Below are 22,990 nucleotides of genomic sequence, written 5' to 3'. Positions count from 1 at the left end.
CATTACGGGACTGGCACGTCCTGCTATAGTCCGGCCACAACTCCGTGAACAAGAAAAAACAGCGGTCATAGAATGAAGGATCTATATAGTTTAAAGTTATATAAAGTTGTATGGATTCACATGGATCTAAATGCAGACGCATATATTAGACGCTAGACATAAGATAACAGCGGTATGTGTTAATTAAGTTTGTATTAATGCTACAGTTAGGAGAGGTAGTACGGTATGAAATGAATTGTCGCCGTCAGATTCACAAATACTACTTTCGTATCAAATCCTATTGCTAACACAAACGGTGACCTAAATGCACTGGATTCAAGACATAGCATATCTCTACGTTGTCGTATTCATTTCGAATTAAGATATACATGTTACACAAAAAAATTTCTTTGTGAATATACGTACGTAATATCGCTTTAAACTGCTTTGAAAAAAGATTCCAAAAAATCATCTCCGGAGCTTTTTCCTAAAATTCAATCGAATTAATCAAGGTCACAAACAATCGGACATACAGGAAATGCGAGCATCATCGAGTTTTTCGCCACCAGTTAGCCGGCAAAAAAGCCCACATACAAAGATACTATTACCATATATAAATGCCTATATTTTGTAATCTCTATTTCATCATGTCATTGAAAATGGGCGCGTAAATATAATGTAGGTACTGATTGAAGTCGTCTGCAATGGCAGAATGAACAACTCGCGCATATAATTACGATTTTCATTTTTTCTTCGCTAGTTCGGGTCCGATAGCTGCCCATTAGCAACTTTTTAAGGCTACTTAAGGTAATGTACTAGCACCTTGCGCATTTCTGTCAGAAGCACACTCTCATAACAAAATGAAAGTCCACTGTATAATAGCCGCCATGGTAATCGCTGCCCAATAAAAAATAGCGTTCATAGAAAACGTAAATGTATATATGCTACGGGTCACGTGAATTACACGTTTTTGGACGAACGAATTAAACGCAGATGTCTCCTTGCGCCTTCAGATTTGCTTGTTAATACATTTATATAACGATATTAATAGATCAATGTTATTTACAGTTAAAGTTGGTTTTAATTTACTCGGCCTGGCCATCTAACCAATGGTCGAGGTCAAAGGCATAAAGCTTAGCTTTGTCTTCTTAGCACCCACACACAAACACCGATGGGGGACTTAATGCGTACAAAGCCGTGGATTTGACAATTGGGTACATGCCACGCCAGCTTTTGGATAGCCTTTCACGAAGTAACTTCACCCATAAACGTTGTAAGGATCAAATACATGCAAGTGCGTCTATTTTAAGCTGCTAGGCGTATGCATAAAGGCGTGATTTTCGCTATTGTCGCATTCTCGGTTTTTTAAGTAAACTTTTCCAAAGGTCGCGTTTGATACGAACTGTTAATTTTGAACGTTTTTGTAATCATGTTCTTGTTTGAGTAAATGTATTGTTTCGTACGCGCATACCTATCGTCCCCATTTCGGTTTCTTATCGCCTGTCTATACATTCCTAAACAACTAGATGTCGTCATTCGTGGTGGATCATTGGTGTAGAACTGTGCAGAATTTTTCTGGGCATATACAAAAAGATGACCAGAAAACCTCCTGCGGGTTACAAGCACAGCGAATAGGTTAGCGCTGCTTGATGAAAACTTCACCGGTTTGTCCGTCTACGTGGTCTGCTGTTTTTTGGGCGGAATTTTGTGCAGTTTCTGTATTCTCTTACGAAGCTCTGAGGGGTATTTTTCGTAACATCGTTTGCACACGGGTTTCAAGTCCAGCTCGTAGAACTTGGTCCTAATGAACGCATGTAGAGAAAAGAATAACAAGAACACAGCCAAATGCACAATCATTAGCAAAAGTAGAACGCAAAGAGTCTATCACCAGTTTATCGATTGGAATTTGTCTTCATATATATCAGGCGAATGTATGCAAGTCTAACTCTAAAAGCTTTACCTCATACAATTTTGTAACCATACAAGATACAAGCAATTATTCACTAAATCAATTTCTAAGAGAGATACAAAGCATATTATTTGCTATGTTGTTTATTAGTCTATAGGAACTTTATTGGCATAAATAATAAATTTTCTCATTAATATATATATATATATATAGTCTCCCATCCACAAAGCTATGGCCATATGGATAAGGTAAGTGATGGTAATGGATTGCGCAGGCCCTTACTTTTGATTCATCTTTTCGTTGCACAAAGAGCATGTGAAGTGATTGGCACACCATGCCTTGTTTAATGCAGTAAATACATCACCTTCGATCACCTGTAACGAAACGTATCATGATTACAGGCCCACTTCTACGCATCCCGCTATCATCATCATCATCACCAATTCCATATACTTTATTCTTTTCAGCTTATCTCACCATTTGTATCGTTTGTATTGTACGAGATGTGGCCCATTGTATTTGTCCCTGTTACTGGGCAGAAGATCGAATTGCAACTCCTACGCTTATAACAATAGTGATGGCAACATTAGAAGATATTTTTGACTAGCTTGAACCTGAATAGACCTACTGAAAAGATCATTAAATTTTAATGTCGGTACGGATTGTAATGACTGTATGGCAGGTATAGGAGAATGCTCATCAGGCTCAGAAGTCATTAGTTTTATGCAACGCACCTCAACTCTTAAAAATAGCCACAATTAACTCTCAATTGGGCATCACGTTAATGGAAGCTGCGTTGGAAGCGATGCATTTACCTTGTTGCAAGTGTAGCAGAGATTTCCGAACAGCTGATGATAGTGTGTCTCGCAGTAAGCCAAGCCCTTTTTTTCGTAGTGTTTATGGCCCATGAATGGCTTCTCGCATTTAGCGCAAACGAAATGCTGGAAATTTTCGAAAACCAGGAATATAAACGGCAGAAGGTTACATTATTGGCAGAATGTGACCAAGTCTTGAGGCGTACATTCAGCTTTAGAAAACTTTAATTGTACACTTACAGACCGAAATTATTAAACATAACCTATAGAAAACGTATTGGCAGCCACGTGACATGATCAGTAATCAGCCAAAGGCGCAATTGAGCCTCTATTATTCCACATGCGTTTGTCATACCTCTACATGCCAGTGTTTTCCCAGCGCCGTTACAACCCGCTCCTCGATGGGCCTACGGCAGGCTCCACAAATTGGAATGCCCATCTTATCATGGCATCGGAGGCAATACAGGTCGCCCTTAACCTCGCGCGCTTCAGATGTCAACTCAACGCTGCAGGTCGTACAGTTGAAATGGTATGCGTGGTAAGGTTCGTTGCGCCACTTCAATGGCTTGTCGTCGATAATTCCACTAAAACAGGCCATCGACGGGTACACTCACATTAATAGATAATGAAAAAAGGATACTCATACGGATGGTTACTTGTTGTACCTTTGTACATGAATATATCATTACACTCAGCTATACACGTTATATAGGAAATACACTATACGTATTTTAAAAATGATTTAACCCTAAATAGTATCCACATAGATATATTTGTAAATACTGAATTGTCCTTACTGGCATTTGTAGCAGATATGCTTTCCGATAGCGGCCGCCTTTTCCCGAGCATTGCATTCATGACAGAGTGCCCGGTTTGCGTTCTTGATAAAGCCACTATCAGCAAGGCAGCTACTGCAGATTTCGCAACAAAAGCAAGCCGGATGCCAGCTTTTGTTCATAGCTTTGATCACCCGACCGATGATGAATTCGTTGCATTTTCCACAGGACGGCGCATACAACACGTGGAAATCGTGTTCACAGTATTTTCGGCCCTCGAACTGCGGCGGCACTCAGAAATGAGAAAGTTAATTTCTATTCTAAACAACTGTTAGTTACCTCAGTCAACTCAGCTACTGAATACGTCGCGGAGGTCGCTTTGGCTTCCGATAAAAAAAAGAGCAACATCGAAATTGGATCTTCAGTGCCGTCAAAAGTCTTAAAATATGTACGTACATATATACTATTTATATTCAGCCATAATAGCATACGGAAAATGCCGATACAGTAGTTATAACCGCAAAAAGCGAAGCACAAAACGGCGAAGCTTACCTCATAGAAAACGCCGTCAGGGAACGGCCGAAAACAGTGCGAGCAGACGAAGCACGTCTGATGCCAGGTCTCCCTGTGCGAGTTGACGATTTTTTCGTGCGGCTCGAAGCCTTCCCCACAGCGATGGCATAACATGGAGGAAAGCGACATAACGATTGAGTTTGCTGGATCACTATAAGAGACAGATAAAGGAGCAGTAAAAAAAATATTACTTATCTCTGGCTTTTATTCACCGAAATTTCTGCACTGTATAATAAGACAATGGGTTCTGAAATACGGTGCCTAAAAATAATTCCGTTGAATAATAGTTGTGAGAAAAGAGCGCGATATTTGCAGATTGCACGCCAACTGTGAACGGGTTATATAACCGGAGTATTTAAAAAACTCATACATTCACCTTGGTACACTTGAAAAGAATCTTTAATTTGATGCTATTTCGATAAGTACATGATTATTCGCTTTGTAAAAGGATAGTTAATATTATGACAGCCGCCTTTAACACCCTGTCAAGCGGAGCGAGCAGGACGATCACTATAGATCGCAGAGAATTGAACGACTCATTGTCTTTTTTTTTGCCAGTTAGGCAATGTTCAGGGCGTAAGATATACCGCCAATACTTAATCACACCTTATGCTAAGAATAAGTCGTCAGTCACAAGTGAGCTAGATCTCGATTATCACAGACACATACGGATGTAAGATCACGTGGGTAGGTTCACCAAATAATTACTGCATTTATTGGGCGCCTTATTTCGTTTGATCAAGTTCTTTTATTCTTTTGCCTATAAGTTTTTATTACATAGCATACCTCACAGCACTGAATCTCACCGGAAAAGTGTACCGTGTTTCAGCCTAGGACAGATTGATCAATGGGTTATAAAAAGTTTATTAAGCTCACAGTAATCATGAATTACTAGTTGCAAACTTAAACGACGACTGTAAGAAACCACCTGAGATACTTGAATAATAACCGCGTTCCAGCGGGTATTCCGACAAATGCATCGTAAGGGAAATTTTACAGTGATGTTGCCTTTGATTATTCTAAAAACGTATAACCTAGACCATCGCCAGTAACAGCATTTGGTCAATAAAAACTGCATATATTACAAGCATCTGACTGTTTTTTCATTCTGTTACAAAACGGCAAAACTCATATTCATTGTTTACTCAAAATATGCACTAGGGTTCTACAGCAATCGGGAATGACTCTGACGTACAGCTGTATAGATGTTCACCAGACAATCAATCTCCTAACCTGTTTATTTGTCAAAGACTCCCACTTCATTCGATCAGAGCAGAAAAACGCCCCCGCATGAGTCAAAAGACGGCTGGCAAATCCCCACCAAAGCTACCAGCGCAGCAAGCTCAGGAAAAAGCGACTTCTCAGGAGTGGGACAACAACACAGGTTTTTAGGGATTTTAGCAACAAGGGTTTTAGCAGACCGGTCGTACGACGAGCATTAGCACTTTGTTCGCATAGAACAAATATGAACAACAGTCCATTCGCACTTGATCTCTACTAGGATGGATATCTTTAGTAGTTGTCAATAAACAAAATCGTGCTTATTTATTCCTTCTTTTTCTCAAAGACAGAACGTGTCTTGACACCCGTCAGCTTCAGATTAGAGGAATCATCGATATGAAACCTTCAGTGTTGAACCTAAAACACGAAGCTATCGTTTGGTTAATGTTTACATGCATTTTCAACAACGGTCTAATATAGAAGGAGATAAGATTCTTATGGACAGAAAAGGTCAACTAAGAACACAATTCAAATAATGACTGCAGTATAGTGTCGGTAGAGAAGTACAGAATTATAAGTATGCTCGACTGTTTGCCAAGTGAGATATATTAATAGAATATAACTAGTCATTTGAATAAAATAGAACTGCATTTCCGAAATTCCTAATTTCAAACACTGATCAAGAGTCGATCTGATACAGACTTTGGCTTGGAACTAAATTATATCCTGCCAGCCATTTTATTAAAAGAGCGTTTGTGGCTACAGTGTGAAATTTATACTTACTAAAGAGGTTTGAAAATTGTAATTTCTAAATATCACATGTGTAAGTAAACTGGATAAGTTAAAAAAGGAAACAAGTAGAGATTTATAACGGGCAATGGTCTAAATTATAGGTCACAATAGCCCTACGTGTTGTTTTAGATAAAATGTTTACCTTTGTCTATCGTTTTTCAACCAGATTCGATTTTGTTGAACATCATCACAATCCCAGTACTGAGAATAACGTAACACTTCGCCTTTTGAGCATCGTTACAGACTAAAATCGACGACAGAACAATATGATAAGGACCATTATCATACGACGACTACTACAAAAAATATCTCTAGGCGTATTTTAAGGCATTCCCTTTGTGCAATCATTCACAGAGCCGCAACGAATGGCTACAGGAAATGTGCCTTTGCAGGTACCATATTAGCAAACATTTGTGATACATTCTAGAAACGAGTAAAGTATCAAGTACTGCTAGTATTCTCGTCAAATATTATTTTTGTTAGAATCCTTACCACGATTTCGGTCAACGACATCATGCGGTATACCGTATAGCCCAGCTAATATTTACTAACGCTGTATATCAAATAGGCCTTGGCTAATTTTGGCCTGCTATCATCAGAAACTTGATCTCGCACAAATCCGAACGGGAAAAGAAATCATTTTCTCAATTATTATACAGAACTGACGCTAACAGCAAACAATTCGTTGGTTATTTTTTGTTTATACAGACACTCCCAAGCGACACATACACACACAAATTGCGTTGTGTCCACCCGTACATAGGCTAGCCCACAGCTGAATTCATTGATGCAACACCTGCATCTCTGTTGCTGTTGTTTAATGCGACTCTCGTATAGACAAGTTCCTTTAAAGAGTTGCTGTTAAAGGCAACCAAATGGCTCATATTTGCTCACACGCACACGGTAACTGCCCGAAGATCAACGACCTGCTCAGCGAAACGTTGTCAATGTCGACCCAGTTATTGTGTACATGTACGATTCTAAGCACTGTAGTAGTACCATCACTATTTGTGTTGTTGTTGTTGTTGTTGATGCTTCAAGCGCAAGCACGGTCCATGTTCTAGTATTGCGGTGGTTGGGATAAACATCAGATGACTATGGGTCAATAGGCTGCAGCTATCGAACAAATGCTTCCACCTACAGGATTTAAATAAGTAGTTGTTAGTTGATTATTAGAATGTTAATTACTCCGCGCAGTACTCGGTATCATTTGGCGATGTATACAGACTCACACGCTCCGAACTAATAGACTATAATAACAACGATGTCGTCGATAATGGCAATGACCGCACTAATAAGGAAGCTTGGTACGTTCGCTGTAGTTAACGGATGTCCTAGGTGGATCCGAATGGTCATAATGCCTCTAGTTCCCAGCTGTGTAAACGATAATCATATTAAAATAGTTAAAGGCTTGCTAAGTTCCTATGCTTGACACATGCATCAACTATGCACCGACGTAACTTTCGTTTTTATCTGACGAGCATGTTTGCACTCGTCAAACGATCTGTTTTATAGACATACGGCTGGACTCTTCGACCTAATCAAGCGTCACGGTGTTTCGTCGTTTTTCATAGCTGCTCTATACTAGATTTATTAGGTCTCACATGGTGCTGCCTGGACTTACACAGTTTACACTCATCGTATTCGTCAATAATCTATTGATTATTGGATGAACTTCACGATCAGACACCAGAAAAAACGGAATATTTTAATCATGCACTGTTTCACAGCATTACATGATAAAAAAAAAAAAAAAAAGAGATTACATAACTATAGGTAACTAACAGCACGATTATAGGTCGGTCAACTAAAATGACAAATTTAGCGCGATAGCCGCTCATGCGAAAGAACGGCGGTCCATCGAACACGAGGTGTTATTTCTTAATAACCTTATGTGCTTAATGTTAGTCACTATCTTAGTTCCCACAATGTTTTTTCCATAATGTTATTTTTTGTCACCTACCCGAATTTAGTATTATTTCTTTAGTATATAACGCATCTGAACATCGCCGTAACACGGGTAATGAACACGCTAAATACGATGCAAAAGCGCAGCGCTACCACAAGCTTATCTTTATGGAAGCTATCCCCTCTGCACCGCTAAACGTCATCACCAGCAAATACAAGGGCCCCGTATCTGACAAAACACTTAAAGTAGCACCCACGGCTACCACAAGCAGAGGCAATGGCAGCAATGACATTTTGCATGCCAATGTGCATGTTTGTCAGAAAATCTATTCACAGATAACATCATCACCTACTATGTCTTTTTTAACCAATGCCTAAACAAGCGACCGCATCGTTAACGCGAGGGGTCTTTCTGTCTTTTCTGTTCCTTTCTGTTTATATTTGACAACACGAATTCCGTTGTAGCATAGTGGGCTACCACTGAACAGAACAATTAAACAGTTTCACCTTCGCAGCGGCTAACGTCGTAATGTCTATACGCGACTTGGTAACGCCCGCGATCCGACTGACTAGAGCATTCCGCCTTTGACGTAGGTGTTGACATTTGCGGTGACTGGTAAGAGTCTCTTATCAGCAACAATCCCGTTATCACTAATTTCCTTATCGTCATGTTCGGTTAAGTCATACGCCATCATGAAAACGCTCCGACTACTACTGGATGATATGACACAAGCGAACTCGGAACGTTATCGGAGGTAACACTAACACACCACCGCTTAATGCCTTTTTATATTTGTTACTGATTGCGCGAAGTGAAAAGAAAACAAAGAACAGGTGATAAGTCAGGGTCCGACGAACGGCTTGTGCATGCGTCAGTTTGGCTCATTGGTGGTCAGAGATGAAAGTAGATGCCATCTTTTCGTGATGATCTGTCACGATGGTCGCAAGCGTTTCTGAGCGACCCACTCATCGCTGGCCCGATGCCACCTCGCTTGAAGGGTGGTGATGTGATCCACGATTGCAAACACAATGGAGCACATTAAAATTAAATGATAAAACGTGGCACTTCGGAATTTTCAACAGAAAAGTCGTAAATAGACGGAACAAATTTGTCGATTCTCAGGAACAAGTAGCGAATATACATATATTAAGCTGTAACCGTATCCGAGTTTTCAATATTGAAGTATTTTTAATCATGAGCCGTTAGTAGGCAAAATCTGACTAGTAGATACTTTAATCTTCTAGAAACTTGTAAATAAAGACTACTTAAGTTTACCCCAGAAGAGATAGGTTCTTAAAATAAAAAAAATTAAATCACAAAAATCAACATTCGGTGGCCAAGTCTTTGTTCTTTGCGCTGCAAAATTTCATTAAAGATTGGTGATAATATTAAACAAGGAGAAAAACGGTACGCGAATGGTGCAAACGTTTCAAGCACAGATGGGAGTGTTGAAGATCAACGAGGAAGTGACCGGCCATAATTACTTTCTGGAGCGAGGAAAGCGGTATTCAACGTTGATATAAACCTAAGTCCATGCGATCACTGGGGTTTTCATATCTTAAAAAAGCAACTCGTGAACAAGCATATACCACTATCAATCGACTTCGAGATGTCATAGATAGAGGACTTGCATAATGGAACACGGATGCTAGATATATGGCTATCCAGAAGTTGCGGAAGGCTGGGTGAAGTCTGTAAAAATCAAAAAAGAGCATATACTAAAAATCATAATTTTACCCCAATTCGTTCAAAAGGCAATATTAAATGTACAGTAATGGCCGTATGACAGTCATGTGATTACGATAATAAAGCGTCCCAACTAGGACAGCACCAACTGGCTTTGCCTCGCGTCTATTTTCTTATTAAACGCATTTTAATTGTGCAGAAGTAAAAGGCTAATTATACTTATAATTTTTAAGGTACATAAATTGAAAGAGCCCGTTGACGCAATACAATTTTTATACTGATGACGTTTCAGCGCGGATGACGCTGGCGAGCACCTGGGAATTCCCTCATAATGGTATGGTCTTTTTTAAACATCAGAAATCAGAAAGAAATTTCAGCTGTTGACTTACAATTAATCAAATTGGCATTACGGTCTATAGAACACGCGAAGTTTTCTATTGAGTAAAGAAGGTGTTTGGCTAATTGGTTTCATCTTCCATGGAAATATTTTCGAGATAAAGGTCTAGCTACATAGGGAAAATCACTCTAACCCTACAACGTTAGAGGGTCGTTTTAGGTCCGACAAGCAGAGAGACAAACAAATCTAAGTGTTAAGCAGAATAAATGGAAATAGATATAAATAAAAATAGACAGCAATAAATATTTTAAAAATTGACAAATTCTGCATAAGCATCATGCTCAGTCAAGCAGACGCCGGTTCGAGACAGAAAAATTAGTAGCTTTTCAAAGATAACGGTAAAAAAGTAGTGTTGAATAAACACGTTCTGCTAAAAATACACTTTTTCGTAAGAGGAAATGTCCCAAGGCTAGTTTGATGACGAGTGGCCTGTTTAGTGCAGATTAACACTCACTTCTATTCTTTATTCACTTAACTAGTTCGTATTATTGTTTTACCTACAGTATGGGCCGACATTTTGGACTTAATCATAAACCTTACGATGAAACATGATTTTAAAAAGACGCCACTTCGTTAGCCCGCAGTTAAGGCTATATTTTTGAACATCAGAATGCCTTACTGGATACTGTCCGTTAATATAAGGACGTCCTTGTTTAATCGGCATTGAATAAACGACAGATTTCGGAAACATTGTCAACAAAGGCCTGTTTCCTCTTCTACAAGACGATTAAACTGAAACAGGCAGGTGTTTGGTCATATACACCCATCATTATAAACGCTGCCAGTCTTCCACGCTGTATTTTTCCATCTTTCCAACCTACCTAAAGAACATAGTATTACTACAATATTCCGTAAAATAAATTAGAGAGTGACCGAAAAGATGAAATGTTACATTTCAAATTAATAGAACTAATGGCCGTTGAGTTTGAAGGTCCGCAAACAGTTCTGATGACTCTTGAGCGTAAACTGACACAATCATTCGATTTGGGTTCTCAATCGTCCCATTGTTATCGTATTGAAAGCAGTCTTGAATTGTGAAGTGTTTTATCTCACCAAGTAAATTTTATCAAGTGAAAAGACAGTTGGACGCAACTGAACCACCCGCTTTGTTCGCGGCCATATATAGGTATATATAATCGGAAAAATGTAATTTTAAAATATCCATAGATTTATTTAAATAGTCTAGATCCGTGTTGTTCCGATAGCAGTGCGAAGAACCAATACCAATTGGTATCTAACTATCAATACTGCTAATTGGGATACCAATTTTTAAACCCAAATATTTGGTCTTGTTTCATTTATATGACCTTGAATTTTTTTCTCCTAAAAACAATAATGTCGTGTCGCTTTTATTCACGAACCACTTAAAGCCGACCCCTCACCACCGACATGCACTGTTTAATAATTACTATAATACTGATAAATATTAATAATAATTAATATTTAATAATTACTGTATATCAACGTTTACTAAAACGTTGTAGATTTTCCGAGATATGGTTCGTCTTGAATAAACATGCACTACATATTATCAAATCCTGTTAAATTGAAGGTAGATTTCATCTCGCTTGTACTCATTCTACGTAACAGCGTGTCACTTGAGTATTAACTTTGCTTTGCCGGCAAGGCTTTTCCTTCCTCAAAAATTCTGATCCCATTGTGAATCGATGTCAGGTGAGAAGGCGCTCTGGGTATCGAGATTTGCCCCATTTTTTTAATGTACCTAGAGAAGTTGACGAGACAAGGAGTGCGTTCAGTCTCTGATGGCCGGTAGAAGTAATACAGTTGCTACTTACGAACTTGTTCGCATTGTGGATTCACGATAAACATGCAAAACGAGGATCTCAAATTTAAACCGCCTCTGCAATCTCTAGATGTTCCGCTTTGCTACAAAAATGAACTGGCTCAATCTACAGAAAAATGTAAACAAGAAAGCAGATGTGCATTGAACTAAATTAGGGAGAACTGTTAAACTAAAAGCATGTTCACAGTCAGATCTTTACATTGGCCAAAACACAGCGGGACGACTCGCCTTACAGAAAAAGTAAAGGATACCAGTTTATGTACTTCAAAATAGGGACCATTGGATATCCGTGACTGAAATATTATGGCCAAAGTAGTATTCATTTTATACTAGTTTAGTTGTTCGATTAGTCCCAAATCTGCTCGGATTCTTCCCAGTCGAACGCAAATTAGTCTGTCGTGTTTTGTCCGGCCTTTCCATTGGGGTGCATTTGCTCGCCATGAGCATTGACCTCGCAAGCACCTCTGTGTGTCTCAACTTTGGAGTCCCATACAAGAACAAAATCGTCTCACTATCTTCCTTGGATCTTTTCTTTTATTTCAATAGGTCTTCTAAAGCTTCTCTAGAGCGGACCACGTTCGATACCCTAAGCACGCTTCGACCTACTTGTGACACTGTTTTCGCTCCTACCTACAATATGCTGGAGATGGAAACAATGGAGCCGCAGGGCAGCAATGTATGTAAAGATACAATATTCCTATTTACAACCATAGCTTTTTTGGCCTAAAGCAGCATTAGAATGCACCTATAGGACAAAATATGCGATTCTCATGAATACAGGCCCTAGAATCCAGTATGGCATTAGTCACTCAGGTATATGCCTTCAATGCACTAGATACAAAGATCCCTCGGAACACTAATAATACAAGTTTCATCAATTTATATACAGATCCCTTCGGCAAATATGATTATTTTTTTCTTCGATGCTATAGGATGACTGAGCAAACCGTTTGACATTGCGTCGCTTATTTTAAGGGTGTATAGCGAAATTTATTTTTTGTTTCAAACAAACGGATCACCCTCTTTAAGTTCGACTGAATTTTTTCTTCGAAACTTTTCAACAGAACTTCTACACTTGTGTACTCTGTACGTTAAATAGCAGAAAAAAAATCAAATTAGCTTCCGCATCAATGGAGTCAAAGAAGACAAGAAACATTTAGTCATCGGTTTGTCTCTCTTTTCCCAGAACGGTACATGCAAATACAAGGAATCATACATCACAATATTAGATCTGTACGACTATCACCGATTGAACTGTAATTACTATTTACGCCGTTGTATGTGCTTTGATTACCACTACCGCTGCCGCCACTAAGTAGTCTTTTACTGGTTAAAGCTGCAGTCTGCAAAATAAACCAGCTGAACAAACTGCTTAGCTCATACTACATACCTAGTTGGGAATAGAGAGCTCAGGAAAATCAAAGATTGCTATTGTGATGTCAGCGACGCGTCAAGCCCAGGAGGAGCTTAATTCTGATAGAACGAGAGTACACCGTCATTGCGGGGCAGCATTCCGCTCTATTCAGGCATTCAATATGTCAGTCAATGGACCCACACTGTTCATAACGATTCAATATGCGGCTGGCCTGCAGCCTAACTTGATAAAACCATCTGCACTATAGAGAGAGAGAGAGAGAGAGAGCGAACTAAGATCCTGGGTTTCCTAACTGAGTAACGCATCGTAGCTTTTAGTTGCTAATAGGTGAATCTAAGAAGGCGACACTATTTGTATGATAGATTCGTGCAAAATTACGCTTAATTTTGCTACCAATTTGTTGTTATTGCGTGCAACATTCTTTGATTGCTGTAATGCTATTGACAATATGAGACATCAATCGCTTGGAGAAACAAGATTAAACAGATAAGTGTTCTTTCAAACGAATAACTGGCTAGTTTAACAAAAAAAGAAACACTATATTTAAAGTCTCACAATTTATCGAAATACGTTTGAACAATAACCAGTTTGAAAACATATGCTTCTAAGCACGTGCAAGCGCAGCTTTTCGATATATAGGATTCTTGGGCACTTTTTTCCGGAAGTGTATTTTTCATCAATAGTCGTGATCCAATTACTCTCATTACTACATCGCACTATTATGCCGTATATGATGTTATGCATGAATACGCCTACAAACGTGCGAACTATCTAGTAGTAACATTATACACAACGTACTTGATGGGTGTTGCTAGCACAGGAATATCTGGTATGCCTCCGCCCGATGATGAACCTGACTGTCTTAAAGATCCGGAACTTAGGCTGCCATTGGGAGTGGACGACCGGAAAGCGTTGGGTCTTCGCGGCGGAATTGGTGGTCCACCGTTTACATATAAAACTCCATAGTCACAAGAAGCTACATCATATTCGGACTCTACCGAAAGGTTGGCCATACCGGAGTCAAGGTTCTCATAGAGCGGATGTGCCGTCTCCTGGTGTTGTTTGCCAAAGGGCGATGGATCCATCGTGATATCGTTTTTTGTCAATGATGATGATGGCTAGAAAAAGGATGCTGATAAATGCCTCAACTGTGACTGAACAAAACGTTCGTTCTTGGTAACGAATTTAAGTGACAGATGCAAAATAACAGGTTGACACGTCGACAAAGAAGGAACAAGCAAAGATTTACGTCGCCTCCGGTCACTAGTCCCACTGAAACGAAATATTTTTACTCATCACACATGGCTGCAGCAGCCGTAATCCTGGTATAAAATGTAGCGGCTACGAAAGAACGTCAGTCGATTTATAGTGTAATCTCAAGTAGAACAGTACATTCCGGCCGTTAATGCTGTCGCCTGTTGAACTTTCGGCGATGCCTCCACATGGACAGGATGGCGCATTGATTACTCAACACACAAGAGCCTTTTAATAACCGTCAGTTCGCTATGACTATGCTTACGAGCTATTATAGTTGATTTTTGCTCAGAAAGTCTCGTCGAGATGAACCGATGTCTGTCTACGGAGTTGTGACAGTATGTTTGACGATGTCAGCAGCCAGCGGAGTTGCAGTTTCCATCAATCGCTGCTGCAATGCTGGCGTTCACAGCTGCTGTCATAGCAGTGATACCGACTTCGCTGGCATAAAACGGAGACCCAATATTTTTTGGTAACCTTTTTTTTTGCTTTTTCAACTTGCCTTTTGCTGTACAGCACCATAGGGCTCACAAACACGATGTTCGATCTTGAGTTTGATCTCTTCAACATCTATCCATCGCCTTTCTCTTGGTAACTTCTTATCTGTCTCGTTCGCTCACTTTCGATATATCAGGTAACTTTCACGTAATTGGCTACGAGGCAAGCGGTCAGCTAGCATGCACAGGAAAACACTAAATACTGGACACGCTAACCCAACAAAGGAATTCACTTATCCAAAAATAACCGCGTTGCCTCCCCTGTGCTAGAATTCGGAGGACTTCAGTTGCGCAATACGGAGTGCATATGCTCAATAAGATCTGCTGGTTTCGTACTGTCAACGTAGCAAAACCGGTCTCTCTCACTGTACTGCAAATGGTAGCATCACCGTGACTATTAACCGCTAGGCGAAACGAGTCACTATCAGTAATGATGTCCGTTTCGTCTGCCGTTGTTCCGACGGCAGACACCTTTCTTTTTCTAGAGTTTCGTGAGCAGAGAGTCAGATTCCTTCCAGACCGACGCTTCGTCGTTCTGCTGTTGTTCCAGGCTCGTAAGCTGTACCACCAGCTCTACTTGACTATATCTGACCAGCGCCGCCACAGTAATCACCACTTCCACTAATCAGAATTCTTTAGGCCGGCCTCGATCAAGCCTCCTTCTTGTTGCTATACGCTCGGCGGCAATAAAAGTATTAGCATCATACTCATGATCACCAGCTCAAATAAACACCACCTTGACCGCTACAAGGCAGTAGCATCCATTTAACTACACGAGCACCAGTACGAGCAAAGCTCCCAAATCGAAACAACGTTATGTATGCACATATATGTACTTCAAAATCGTATATTAGTATTTGCTACTTCCTCTGTTATAGACGGCTCCAGTATCGATATCATCGACGCTCCCTGCGTCCAACGTAAAAAGGATGCTGCGAAGGCCGCCAGTAAGGACCATCGGGCCAAACATCAAATAGTAAGTTCATCAAGTTCATCGAGAACCCAGATACCAGATACTCCGTATACAGTGGACTACTACACCAGGAGAGTTCCACAGCCAGTAGCTTGAACAGCAGAAGCGGCAGCGGTGCCACGAGCGCTTACGGTCGAACCAGAGCTAGCCGTCAAGACAGACAAACACAGTTCTTGTGGTAGAGCGTCTCAGTAAGTTGACGGTACCCAGAGAACGTTCGTTCGTACTTTTCTATTTTTCTTCTGTTTTCTGCTGCACTACGGAAACGGTATAAAAGTAATAACAGCAGCGACAGCTTACGATCACATCAGCGCTACGGCCGCTAAGGATGTTAGCGCCGCCGGCGCCACGGCTGCTGTTGCTGCTGCTGCTGCTGCTAATACAGCGAGTGGTATTGTCGTTATTGTTGTTGTTGTGGTTGCCGCTGGTGTCGTTTACGGGCTATGTCTATAAGAGACACCGCCAGATGGCGTCACCGGCCACATGGGCCTCCGTAGGTTGGCTGCCATCTTGCAAGATGAGCCAATGCAGCCGCGGCGGGAGCAGCAAGAATAGACAGAAATAACGTAGTCGTAAGCACGGAGCAGGAGAGCAGGTTCATAGAAGTGCTAGATCGCTGTTATTGGTTTAGTTAGAGTAATAATATTACAATCGTCGGCACGAGTAGCACCAGAAGCAAAATACCGGGCGATGGTAAATATTCACGTCTTCATGTTCAATAATGGATAATCGAAAAATTTATAAAATGCGTGCGTACGATTTGATACCCGAGAGTCCTCCTCCGCCAAAGTTGGTGGCAAAAATAAAGGATAGAAGAATTAAAACCATGATTCTCATGTGGGAATGATTTTTACTTAGAAATAGGGGCAAAAATTATTTTCGTTTTAAAGTAGCTGCTTCTATGCACTTCTTATTTATCTACCGGATCGCGGCCAATGTACTTGAAGGACATCTCTCTAAGCATATGTGCATTAACAGGAGGTTAATTAGTTTTGCTTAGAGTGTAACAACGATAATGTTTTGAATATCTTACCTTAAAAGAATGGTAACAGCAAAAAACTGGATAATGAATGAACTAAATGATAGGTTTTGAGCTATTATGTTCAGTAACATGGATATATAAACGCGATTTAAGTTGTTTCACTAATGAAATATGTGCTTTTTTATACTAGTAGGCTTAACAGAATATCTGATGCAGTAGCCAGTAGTAGCATAGTAGCCTTTTGCAGACGTATCTTATAACTAATGCTTCCTGTTTCTCCCTAGGTGGGTTCGATTTTCAGTAGTGTAATGGTTAGTACCGTGAACTTAAATCCAGCGATCGAAACTCGAATCTCAAAAAAACCTAATATCTTCTGATGTCCCTTTTGAGATACTGTTTATCGAAAACTCATATAGCCTAAATTTTTCCAATTAAATGTCAAAAGATATCAAAGCATAGGCGATTCAAGTTTGAACGAGTATTGCTAATGTACTGTCTTCCCTCGCAGCAAGACAGTATTGAAATAAACCTATTCGGAACTTATGCTAGCTTAGTTACAACTGAGCCAGGCTTACTAATTTGACCGGAATAACGTAAAACGACAATTAGTTTGGGATGAAATAGCTAACTCTAATTGCAGCTAACTTCTAATTGGGTCAATCAGTAACTTTAGGCGCAGGGTAATTTCAGGTCTTAGAACGTCATCATGTTACCACACTCTTGGACAGATCTAAGCTAGACAGCTAATTCAGTCATCCAGCTACAAAAATAAAAGCATGTTTTGAGAACCCATGTTGAACTACCATGCACAGCAATACAATAATGTGAAACTGATAGTTTATATCAATACTTTGAACAGTATCCATATATGTCAACAGCGTTTATATATATATATATATATACGCAAACACGAAGAACAAAAAGAAATTCTGTGGTTACTATTTACATGAAATATCTAAATGTTGGGGTCCCCGAATATTGCTACGATTGCATGCATCGTAATATTAGTGTAGTCCAAATTATCACCGAAATCCATGTAGCACCTTAATACAACTATGACGCGCGAATAAGCGGACACCTGCCGTGAGCCACTATAAGCTGGATTTTGACACTTTGTTTACTCTTACCAAGAAACATTTCTACACATCCAAAAGGAAAGAAATTGCGTTTTGAGCTATATCTTGAATCTGGTCCACAGGCTCACCTTCTACTAAAGGCCTTAGTACAGCTGCCTTTGTATTGCTTGATACTCTTCAAGAAAGATAGTACTGGGAGCAATATGGAAGAAGCACGTCAGGAGGGGCTCAACGCATAGTCTTTTCTATAGCCCTACATCCAAATTGTACCTATGCTTAGGTTCGAATGACAAAGTAGGCAAATACGTAATTACTGCGCTATCGCGGACTGCTTTTGTCAATCTGGTATTGTCCAAACAGTGGACGTTTTCACATTTCTTATACACAGTAGAGGTTGTGACACGAATTTGTGGTTTAAATTCCATCTACCCTTTCACCCGCTGCAATTTCACGCAATATGCAGCTCATAAATAGAGGAAACGCGTCGTTCGACTGCGTGAATGAGCAGATTTCAAACGGTTTCCAAAAGCTTCGTCGATCTACAAACCGTCCCCCTTTCATGGAGCTGTATATGGACTGACAACGTGTATTATACGCCTACTTCTGTTGCCATCCACAGCGACAGCGCCAGATAGCTACGAGATCTATACAAACAGATGATTAGAAAGGATAACCATTGTCGTAAACAACTTACTGGTATGTGATTTTACTGAATGGATGTGTGACTGAATGCGTGAATGAATCGTATCTAACGTTTGCTCAATAGCAGTGAGTAGATATAAATAGTTGAACGTTGGTCCTTTGACACAGCGTATTAAAAAACGGCGTTAAAAGTGAAGTATCGGGATCTCTTCGTGGGCTAAATACGACTGATAGAATCCGGGAACGCTGCGGTGCATAAACTAACATACGTCAAGAAACACAGAAAACTAATTTACCTCAGGAGTAGTAAAAACCAACCAACTTGATCCAGGGCAGAACACATGAATTAGTATTGGTTGTGATGACGCTATTTAGGTAGCAACGCTTCAAGAATAACACATGAAACAGTCTAAGCAAAAGATGAGTCGTATTTTTGCGACATGTTTAATAACAAACGTTTTGCTGTTCTCGGTGTTTTCGCCCCTTTAGTCAACTGCATCTTGGTACGTTTTGTGTACTACTGCGATCGCGTGGATGGATGCCATCAGTAACGGCACTATACAAACAACAACAATAGCTCATTTTCGTTGGAGTTATTTAATGGCCAAGATCGTTTCGGCCGTTTCTATGTCCCATATAACCTGCTGTGAACCCGTATAACCTGAAGAAATGCCCCCCCCCCCTCCACCAATGCACGTATAACAAAAAAAACAGCTCAGGTTTACTCTTTACATTCCGTACAATAGAAATGAAGATCCTCGGACAAGCGGATCAATACGTAGTCTAATACGCAGCCTATATACATTTAACGAATTAAATAACTTTTAATAAAATGTATGATTTTCACTGTCAAACAGTTTTGCACTGAATTTATCCAGGCAATCTATTCTATATACACAAACGTTGAAGCTTACCTTTTTGACCGCAAAAAGTGTGAACTTTTTGTTGCCGTGCTTTGAGCACTCGCGAGCAATTGTGATACCATTATAATCTTTACACCCTAAGGTGAACACCTTGGTTAAATTAGGTTAGATCAACATTAATAACCATTCCATGAGCGGGGTCTATATTGCTAACTAGTCTCACTACGTTACTTCGCATCTTCCATCGTCGACAGTGGCCACGGCAAGGAAATGGCACCCTATCATCGATAGGTTTTTGGGTAAGTAAGATATAGAGAATGTACTGACATGATCCGATGTTGGCCAACAACGACGACGATGACGTCAGCGGCTCAAACCGGTATTATACTCAGAGCCAATCCAACCGAGTAGTATCGACCTCAACCCGGCTTGACTTTACCTCCACAACGAGAGAACAGCAGCAGCAGCTGCTACTAGAGACATACAACTGATATTACTTTTCTCCGAAAAGGTTGTCCATTCAAGCAAAACCCATGCGTAGGCTCAATATTGATGTGATTGGTGCTTACCGCGAAAACGATGAGTCTATTTTCCGTAAACTGTTTCATTTCCATTTTAGAGAGTTTAAGTGATTCTGCTCTAATTGGTTCATAGAACCGCAAGCGACTTGGACAGTGCTTATCCAGGAATATGTAATGAATACTGACACAATGTGATCTTCCAGGAAAAAGCATGCTCCATAAAGCCCGACGCCTGGAGGCAAGTCACTCATAGGCGGTCATTTGGAAATGATGTTATATAAGAATTTAGTTGCGGTCGTTTTGAGATGTACCAGTAGGTGGTAATGGGGGTAAAACCACAAGCTGCGCCAGATTACCAAAGCTTCAATAGCTCTGACTGATTACTAGCTGTTGATGTTTGTGCAAACGAAGAAACATTATGAAGCGATGTACCCAGTAGAGAATTTAGTACAATATAAAGCGCGTAATCCGTGCGACGAATCAAGGGAATACACACCGCCGTGATTCGAACGATACACGCTATGTCATCGGCTTTAGTTATTGCTATTCAATGATGGTGGCATTCGATTAATCAATAATGGCTTAAATACGCAGAGATTAAAGGCAAGAACGTTTTTTTTAAGTTTAAATGTTTCAGTATGTTAAATACATAAATTGTGCTTATTTAAATAGTGCTGCATGTTAAAAATAGCCATCCTGTCCCTGCTACGCGCGATCCTTTCCATGCTGAACACACGTAGCATTTCTAGTAAACCATTTACTTCGGTCATCCATCCCTAGTAATGAGTCGCTAGAAAATTTCAGCCCCATGATAGCCAAAAGCTATAACTAATGCCGCCTTTGAATATAACGCAGCGGTAGCCTGCCATTCTACCCGACCTGGTTCGACATCGATTGTTGCCAACAATGAATCAAGACGAAACTATCAGTGGCTTGTTAAACTCTATTATATCTATACCGTAGCAGTTTTTTTTGCAAATGAACCATACCACACAGTTGCTTGTTATTAGTTGTTACTTTAGTCATATGTGTTGAAGTGAAGCACATTGAGGAGGTTGCGCGGCTATGAGGCTGCGTTTATGCTTCATGGCTTTTGTAATCATATGCAAACCCGCTTGAGACGCAAAGCTATGAATACGAGGCTCCATGCCGAGTATTGGTCAAGAGCCAACGCTACTCTACCAACTTTGCTCCTTTCGTGAGTTGGTAATCAGCACTCCAGTCAGCCTAAATGAAGGCACCATTTACTCACAGCCTATATATGTATCGGTTTTTTTAGGTAAAAGTGTATCATAAATAACACAACGTTTACTGTGTTTATGCAAAAATTACCTCCCTACGCAGAATTAAACAGCAAAAAACTGATAATCTTTTTGAAAAGAGCAACAACTAATACAAGGCCTTCACTTTTCGTTTCTCACTATTCCGTGTCGCCGTTGTCGCTTGTGAATCCTCTAACAGCGTTGGGCTATAAACAAGCGTTTACACAGTACGAAATTTGTGGAAATCACCGTTGGGAAGGGTACTATTCAAGGTCTACTATCTAGACCAGTGCTTGCATGTGTCCGACGTTGCGTTTAACCTCGGATAAAAAGCCCATGCTACTGACTGTGGGCTATGCTGGTAATTAAACTTTTCATTTGGTAGATTAGGTTAAACTGGGGTATTTGTATTAGGCAATGATAATGTTAAGTAACAATAAAGGAAACACATTACTTATAGTGAACATACTTGGAAAAGGTGAAATTCTACTCTGCCATTGAGAGAGCCACTGAGAAATCGGTTCAATTCGAAGCTTACGCTGTGTGCGTTTCAGAAACTTAATTTTCTAATGTCTCCCCATGTTAGCTCCTCTGAATAACCTAAACATCGTTATACGTCTAATAATACATTCTAATAACCCGTTGTCGAGCCCCGAGCATTTCGCTTAAGTTATAACCTTACGAAGGAAGCCTGTGCTTTACCTAGACACTGTTATAAATAACACGTTTTCTGCACCTCTTAATTAGCTCTATAAACAGGGCCTATTTGCGATCTCTATGTTTCTTGTTTTTATCTTTGAGAAGTTGTTATCTTTATTTTCTTTATCTTTGCCACTGCAATGAAGTCTTTGTCACCCAATGCATCACCGAGGCATTCATATAAACTACTGTAGTAGTCCTAAACCATATAAAATATATTCTAAAGTATACGATAAACGAATACCATTTGTTACAAAGAGACTAATAACACTAACTAACGTACTCATTATCGAGAAGAGCTGCAATATCGTCCATGGTCCATTGCTTCCTTGGACTAGGTATAGGTTCCATTGTTTGTACACTAATTGTATCCCAGTATACAGTACGTCAATAGCCGATTGTGTACAGTATACTGAACCAGATGCGCGCCTTCTAACCCTACTCCCCGGCATCCGCTTTTTCACACTAGATTTCCTTTTTCTCGATTTAGTATGTTCGAATGTAGCTGTACCCGATTTGATTGCAGTTATTTCACTATATATTCCGAAAATTGTTAACAAATGAAGCTCGAATCACTTTTCACTCGATGGAGTACTGAACTAGATTGGACCAAGCACCGAGTTATTCACCCAAACGCCATCACTCATTCCACGAGGTGGACTCTCGTTCAACTACGGATGGTAAACAAACCACCATGAAACCATCGGTTCAGCTGCTCACTAAAAATGCAGTAGGAAAACACCGACCGTCAATTGGCTATAAATCTTCAACAGTTCCACAATTTCACCAAGGTAGTGTCCCCGTCATTAACAGAGGCTTTTTGGGAGCGTAGGTAACTGACGTTTCAACTTAAGATAACGGTACCTCTACTAGATTGGGCGCGTACTCTTCAGTGAGATCGTGCGGTTTTGGGAGCCTAAAAGACGAAATCGCGATAGGTAATTCGTAATGTTGGATTGAGGCATGAGCCTGTCGTTACCATAGC

At 40.1% G+C, this 22,990-nt stretch overlaps 1 protein-coding gene across 2 annotated transcripts; it reads right to left on the bottom strand.

The window, feature by feature from the left end:
• Nucleotides 1-68: 68 nt before the first annotated feature.
• stck (LIM zinc finger domain containing stck) lies at nt 69-22,990 on the bottom strand. Of its 2 annotated transcripts, none has more exons than XM_022851279.2 (7): nt 22,289-22,990; nt 4,032-4,203; nt 3,501-3,760; nt 3,059-3,287; nt 2,704-2,829; nt 2,171-2,262; nt 69-1,780 (listed from the first exon to the last, which is right to left on the bottom strand). In XM_022851279.2, exons 1-7 carry the CDS (start codon nt 22,354-22,356, stop codon nt 1,654-1,656), a joined length of 1,074 nt encoding a protein of 357 aa, XP_022707014.1. In that variant the 5' UTR covers nt 22,357-22,990; the 3' UTR covers nt 69-1,653. The 2 variants fall into 2 exon arrangements, with proteins under 2 accessions (XP_022707014.1, XP_022707013.1); XM_022851278.2 differs by lacking the exon at nt 22,289-22,990 and adding an exon at nt 14,035-14,653.

The sequence above is a fragment of the Varroa jacobsoni genome, unplaced genomic scaffold, assembly GCF_002532875.2.
Source record: "Varroa jacobsoni isolate VJ856 unplaced genomic scaffold, vjacob_1.0 contig00135, whole genome shotgun sequence".
NCBI lineage: Eukaryota > Metazoa > Arthropoda > Arachnida > Mesostigmata > Varroidae > Varroa > Varroa jacobsoni.
This window is presented reverse-complemented; position numbering and strand designations above follow the sequence as displayed.